Source organism: Mus pahari, chromosome 15 (assembly GCF_900095145.1).
Source record: "Mus pahari chromosome 15, PAHARI_EIJ_v1.1, whole genome shotgun sequence".
NCBI lineage: Eukaryota > Metazoa > Chordata > Mammalia > Rodentia > Muridae > Mus > Mus pahari.
Window position 1 is genome coordinate 70,473,189 of NC_034604.1, and position 7,544 is coordinate 70,480,732.

General features: G+C 45.1%; 1 protein-coding gene across 1 annotated transcript in view; it reads left to right on the forward strand.

The window, feature by feature from the left end:
* Loxhd1 (lipoxygenase homology domains 1) overlaps nt 1-7,544 on the forward strand; it is a 106,328-nt gene that overhangs the window by 92,814 nt on the left and 5,970 nt on the right. The window contains exons 30-31 of the mRNA XM_029547112.1: nt 1,240-1,372; nt 2,440-2,598. Of these exons, the coding sequence (XP_029402972.1) occupies nt 1,240-1,372; nt 2,440-2,598 (292 nt within the window). The remainder of the gene's footprint in view (nt 1-1,239; nt 1,373-2,439; nt 2,599-7,544) is intronic.

The window sequence follows — 7,544 nt, forward strand, 5'->3', positions numbered from 1 at the left end:
AACCATTCAGTACTTAGCTACTCATTCCTTCCTTCAGTGACTGTTTACTGACATGAGGGTGGCAGGCTTAAAGACATGGGTCAATAATTAAGAGAACATGCCTCGCCTGCAGAAGGCTCAGGTCCTGTTTCCAGCATTCCTGTGGTGGCTCACACCCATCTGTAACTTCAGGATCTGGTGCCCTCTTCTAGAATCCTCAGGCACTGCACATACATGGTACATAGACATGTGTAAACATAAAATAAAAATAAATTAATTTAAACACACACACACACATAGGACAGGGGAGGAGGTACGATGGACAATAATGAATAAATGAGATTATATACAGTGTTTGAAGATGGTGAGAACAATAGGAAATAGATGAGGCAAGGCAGACGGGAAATGGGAAAGGACCAGGCCACCTCTTTAATTAGTGCATTGGCGCAGCATCTCTAAGATGCTATAGACACAAGCACACAGAGGTGAGGAGGGAGGGGAGACGTTCAGGTGGAGAGAGCGAACATGGCAGAGCTCCAAGCAGGAACTAGAATATCAGAGGCTGGAGGCAGAAAGAGAGCAAGTTCTGGGAGTTGAGACAGGCAGAGGCATGAAGTCAGCTCTGCTCCTATTCAGCGGCAGCCTGGCCCTTACTTCAGTGCTATTGCATTCCGTCTTATGGATGGATGGTCAGGGCTGGGCTAGGTATCAGAGGCTGGAAAGGGAATTCTAGTCACCAGCCTGGTACTCCTGACACTTGGCACCCCATAGATGAAGGTGGCTGGAGAGGTGCCAACACAGTCACACCAGAGAGAATGAGGCAGGGACGACTGTGAGGCTGATGGTGGAGTGGGGCTGTGTGCTAGAGCAAGTTCAAGGCTCCCTGGGACCTTTAGCCTGCTGGGTCCTCGCACTGTTCTTTCTGTAGCCAGGCCTGCTTCTCTTCCCTCATCTTCTGGGCATATGGTGTCTATACTGCGTTTCAGTTTAGTGGCTCATGCAGCTGTGAGAGTCAGACGCTAACATCTCTTGAGAGCTCATCCCTCCCCCCTCCTCCTCCTGTACATTTCTATATCTGCCAGCCAGGAGGTGGCTGTCCCGGAGTCACCAGCTTCGCTTACAGTGCCTGGGTCTTAGCAAGGCTAAGACTCCTACTCCCAGACTGTGACTGAAGGCCAGAGAAAAGTCCCCGAGGGAGTGACTGGCTGGTGACAGGTGGCTGCTTCCTGCTGCTGACCCTCTCCCACCTCCTCCCTGCAGCCTACGAGATTGTCATAGAAACAGGCAACGGGGGCGAAACCAGAGAGAACGTCTGGCTCATACTGGAGGGCAGGAAGAACAGATCCAAGGAGTTCCTTGTGGAAAATTCTTCCAGACAGAGGGCCTTTCGGAAGTAAGAAGGGTGTTCAGTGGAGTGGGGGTGGGCAGGGCAAGCCAAGACCCTCACTGAGAGGTCTACAAATGGGCCAGTTGAATACCTACTGTGTGCTGGGTCATGTGATTCCCTTGAAAGTATTATCCCACATCCCAGCCCAGAGCTTTCTCCCTGTTTGTTCTGGGAGGCCTCTGGCTGTGTCCACATCACCTCTGCTCTCACCAGAACTACAAGATCACCACATCCCCCTACTCAACCTCCTTTATCTTAGCCCATTCAGCTGCCACATGAAACAGTAGCTTAGGGACAACTGAAATCTCTTCCCCATGTTCTCCAGGCTGCTGGCAGACTTAGTGTCTGGTGACATTTGCGTCCTGGTTCTCAGATGAGATCCTCTCACAGTGTCCTCATGCAGCAAAAGGCTGCAGGAGCTCCCTGGAGCTTGTTTTATAAGATCCCAGGAGCTCCCTGGAGCTTGTTTTATAAGATCCCATCCACAAAGGCTCTCCCGTCACTGCCTAACCACCGTGCAAAGACCCAGCTCCAAACTCCGTCGCACGATATTACGTTTCAACAAGCAGACTTGGTGGAATACGCCATCCTGTTTGCCACAGCCCTTTATTCCAACGCTCCTTCCACGAGGACAGAGTCTGAGTTTCATAGACTCGTACTGACAGCCACCAGAGACAGCCCTTGCCCTGGCTTCCCGTTGCTATGCTCTCATGGGTTCTAATCCCATCCAAGTAGATTCCCCAATACCTGACTTGTAAGACTTTTCAAAAATACGTCTCTATTAAAAGGTTCTTCCTCTCCTCCTCCCTCTGCAGCTCCAAACCCAACTCTTTCCCTTCTTCCAGGTTCCAGCCTGCTTGGTGACATTGCCATTCACATTCTGGGAGCAGGTGGCTGGCAGGGCTTTTCACTGTCATCATCTTGATTTAAAATATCCCGAGTCCCTCAAGGGATGCTAGGTTGACACCAAATCTTGCCTTCCGTACCACTCTGGAATACTGTAGACTTTTACTAAATGCATACTGCATCAACAGGCCTGGGCAGTTCATTGATCACACCTTTGTTTCCTGTAGGGGGACCACAGACACCTTTGAGTTTGACAGCATCTTCTTGGGAGACATTGCTTCCCTCTGTGTGGGCCACCTGGCCAGGGAGGACCGTTTCATCCCCAAGAGAGAGCTAGTCTGGCACGTCAAGACGATCACCATCACCGAGATGGAGTATGGCAATGTGTATGTATAGAGCCAAGTCCCAGGGTGCAGTGGGAACTTCAACCACGTGTGTGTGAGGAGACAATGTGTGTCCTTTGGAGCCAAGGTGACCCTAGTCATGAGTGTAAGCCTAGAAGTCAGGACAGGAAGAAGCAGCTGTCAGGTGCCAGGGCAGTAGTTCTCCACCTTAATGCCATGACCAAGTTACAGATAACCCATGTTTTGGTGACCCCAGCCATAAAATTATCTTTGCTGCCCCTTCACGGCTTTAGTTGTGCTACTATTAGGAATCGTAGTATAAATACCTGTTTTCCCATGGTCCTCGATGACCCCTGTGGAAGGGCTGGTCAATGGCTCCAAAGGGATCACAGCCCGCAATGGCCCTAAAGGGGTCGCAGCCCGCAATGGCCCCAAAGGGGTCGCAGCCCACAGGTTGAGAAGCGCTGTGCCAGCGCCATCTGAACTACTTGTCTACAAACAGAGATGGGCTTACACTGGGAGACCTTGGGTGTCTCCTGCTTCTCAGGCAAGGAGATGTCCTCATGTGAACAGCAAGAAAGGCGCATAGTGGGGATATTGGAGCCCTTCCTTCCTTCCTTCCTTCCTTCCTTCCTTCCTTCCTTCCTTCCTTCTTCCACTGAATAAAGAAGAACAATGTTGACTTATATTGTTTGGGTGTTCGTAGGTCCTTACTGACCAACACTTGAAGGAAAGTATCCCACATCTGGCACTAGGCTTTTTATTTCATAACCTATGGCAGTTCAGAAATGCATTATCCCTTTGTATAGGGTAATCTCTCTCTCTCTCTCTCTCTCTATATATATATATATATATATATATATATATATATATNTATATATATATATATATATATATATATATATATATATATGCATGTATCTATCTAGTATGCTCTTTATATGGGGGATAGAACCTAGGGCCATGCATGTTCTACATAAGCATTCTACCACTGAGCCGCACCCTCAGGCTTTTTGGCTTTCCTGATCATCATCAATACCCTCAAGGTTCCAGTGGAAGGGCACATAGAGGTTTTTACCTATTTATTTTAAACAGAAAACACTATTTTATCAAAATAGTTTACCCAGTATATAATCACTATGAAATTCAAATAAGACCCAAAAGTGGTGTGAAAGACAGCAAAGTCTCCCTGAGGCCCTGCCCATCAGAGCTGCACCGTGAGCATTGTGAGATGCTCGCTCTCCTCTGCACTTTCCCGATCCCTTATGGTCGCAGCTCGCAGAAGTGTGACTATGCTATGCCTGGGTTTCAAGCCAGCTCATTTCTTTTCGACTCACCATTTTCATCTTTAGTCTTATAGGCCCCTCCCCCACATACAGCCACAGCCTCAACCCCACAGGCTTCGAGTTTCACGCCATGGTCTGTGTTTCTAGCTCTGTCTATTGGTAAACCTGTCCTTGTATCTGTACCGAGGAATTCTTTCTATCCATTTAAAATAATGATCTAAATGTGCACCAGATGACTTGGAGCAACTCCCAGGAAGTATTATGAAGCGAGGAAACCGAGATGCAGGAAAACATGTTTCATACTGTGGTGCTGCGCAGAAAAGAGAACACTGACATCCCCAAATGTCTGTGTGTACGTGGGTCTTTCAGAGGGTGGAAGGGAGGAAGTCTGGCAGGCTGCACCCTCAGCTGTTAAGTGGGTTATCTAAGGTAAGATGGGGTGCTGCAGGAGGAGCCAGAGAGTAAGAGTCATAGCCAAACAGAAAGGAAGACAGAGAACACACTTGGAAATCCACGCATGTGAACGTACAATTTGTGCATTTATATCCAACGATGAATATTACCAAATCTGTGCAAAAACACATTTTAAAATAATTTTAAACTGAACAATGAATATACATCTCCTTTGAAGATATTCTGGTATTTAAAAAAGAAAAAAAATTCAAGTACACCAAGTGACAAATCTGTGGAGGAGAGATCAAAAAACAGAACAAAAATCGTCTGTGAGGCACCTTCATTATTTTCCCTTCAAAATGTCTTTCTTCTTTTCCTTCTAATTAAAATGTCTTTATTGGCATCAGGGGCCAGAGTTGACTTAGCAGGTAAAAGGTGCTGGCCACCAAGCCTGCTACCCTTAGGTTGATGCCCGTGGCACACATGGTAGAAGGAGAAAGCTGACTCTCACAAGTCATTGTCAGGTCTCCACGCGTGTGCTGGGGCAGGTGCTTACCCAACCCAAGTACGGAATCCACATGGAATAAATGAGCAGGTGTAAAGACATCTCTAATTCTTTATTCACATCTAATTAGGCTTGGTAAAGTCAATTTCTTTCAAGTACACCACAAAGTTTTAGCATCTCTGCTCTCTTCCCCTCACCCCGTGTTCTGTCTGTTAGTCCCTGTCTTCCCGTCCTCCTCCTGTTCTCACATCATAAATGCACTAAATGACGGAAAATGTGATTTTTTGTAGTTTGTACTTTGACTGGTTTTCTCAACATGATGACTTGTAGCAGCATCCGTTGTCCAGAAAATGACAGTTTTCCCTTTCTTTTGTGGCTGAGTAAAACTTCATCGTGTGTACATACACTCTTTGATCCATTCATGTGGGTAGGTATCTGGGCTGATTTCATAACGTGGCTGCCATGTACAGTGGTGCTGTGATCGGGGAAGGCTGTGGAGCGCTGACTTAGAATCCTTGAGGTTTACACCGAGGAGGAGCAATGCCTGTTTTTAGTTTGTTCAGGAACCCTATACTGACTTTCATAGTGGCTGGATAGCTTACACCCCACCAGCAATGTAGAAAGGCTCCCCTTGCCCAACATTCTCACAAGCTTGGGTTACTGTTCGGTTTCTTCCTAATAGTCATTCTGACCAGAGTGATGTGGACTCTGTAGTTTTGATTGCGTTTCCCTGAAGGCTAAGAATGTTGAACATTTCCTATATTCCTGGGCCATTTTTACCTTGTCTTTTAAGACCTGGTATATTGGCTAGGCCGTTACTCACTTGGAAGTTAGTTGTTCTGAAGTTCTTTATATAATCTGGATACTCCTCTGGCAGATGAGCAAGTAACAAAGATTTTTCTCCCATCCTGTGCTCTGTTGCTTATTTCTGCCGATCCTTTCCTTTCCTGTGCTTTTAATTGCTTTTAGACTTATTTTATTTGCATGAGTGTTTTGACTGCATGTATGTATGTGTGTACACACATGCGTGCCTGGTGCCCACAGAGGTCAGGAGAGAATTTCAGGTCACCTGAAATGGAGCCACCATAAGGGCGCTAGCATTGGACCCTGGGAGTGAATGTGCTCTACATCTTTAAGCTCATGTGATCTCATTCCCCAATTCTTGGTACTTGTTCTGGAGTTTCCTCTCCTTTTGAGAAAGTTCCTGCCTTTGCTTGTATCTTGAAAGCTTCCTCCTACTGCCCCTAAAAGTACCAGAGTTCTAGGTCTCATATTTAGGTCTCATCCATTTGAGATGATTACGTATAGGGTTAGATGAGAGAGTCTAATGTCATTCTTCTACATATGAGTAACATGAAGTTTCCCTAGCATAATTTTCTGAAAAGCCTGCTTGTTCTTCAATGTATGTTATTTGTTATCCTGGTAAAAAAAATAAAATATAATAAAATATAATATAAATTAGATGTCTACAGATGTGACTTTAATCTTTCCCACTGCTCTTTTTTCTGTGGGAACTGTGCGACTTTTTGTGGCTACGGCTCTAAACTACAGCTTGAAAGTGGTTCTAAGTACATCTCCAGCATTGTCCATTTTGCTCTGGATGGTTCTGTGCAACCCAGAACTTTCTGTGTGCTTTTGTATTTGTTTTAAGATTCTTTCTCCTATTTTTGTGAAGAATGTCATTGGGATTGGATGGGGTTGCGATGAATCTCTATGCATTTTCACTAAATTAATTCTGCTGCTCCACGGGCACGGATGGGAGGTCTTTCTCTCTTCCGTTGCCTTCACCTTGATCTTTTATTTTTTATTTTCGTTGTGGAGGTCTTCAGCTGATTCTCTTTTATTGTGCTCCTTTGCTGACAGTTTATCAGTTCTGAACGTTCCACCAGGGTCTTCAGTGTTGTTAATGTGCAATGTCATATCTGCAAATCTGAGCAGTTTAATTTCTTCCTTTCATGTGTGACTGTGTTCCTTTGTTTTCTTTCTCCTGTCTGAGTTCTCTGGCTGAGACTTGAGAAATATATGGAGTAAGCTCGGGGAAGCTGGATACTCTCATCTCATTCCTGATTTTAGCATGAATGCCTTGAATTTCCCCTATTTAATGCAATGTTAAATATAAGTTTGCCATAGATGATCCCTGTTATATTGTTCTAGTCTTAGTTTCTTCTGAGGCTTTATTATGAAGGGATTCTGAATTTTGTCAGAAAATCTCTTCTGCAATCATAGAGATGGTGGTGTGACTTCTGTCCTTGAATCTGTAAGGTGATGTATTACATCTATTGATCTCTGATGCTGAACTCTTTCCCTCCCTAGAATCAAGCCCAGCTTGTCATGGTGCATGATTTTTTTGATGTATGATTGAATACAGCTTATAAGGAGTAGTTCATCAGGGAGATTGATGTGTGTATGTAAATGTGTGTGTGTGTGTGTGTGTGTGTCCTTATCTGTGTATCCTTATTTGACTTCAAGGTAGTTCTATCATCTTAAAATCAGTTTGGTAGTATCTCTTTCCTTTCTGGGTTATGGACTACATTGAGGAACATCCATCTTCATTCTTCTTGGTGTATCCGGTGGAATTTACCAGTGAGTCCATCTGGGTCTGGGTTTGGGAACCTTCACATTTATGCTTCAATCTCAGGGTCTGTGCTGCATCTATTTAAGTTGTTTATATCATCTAGATCTAATATTTGTATGTTGGTGTGTCTAGAAATATATCTGTTCTGTGCTATGCTGTTCTCTCTCTCCCTCCCTCCCTTCCTCCCTCCCTCTCTCCTCTCTCTCTCTCTCTCTCTCTCTCTCTCTCT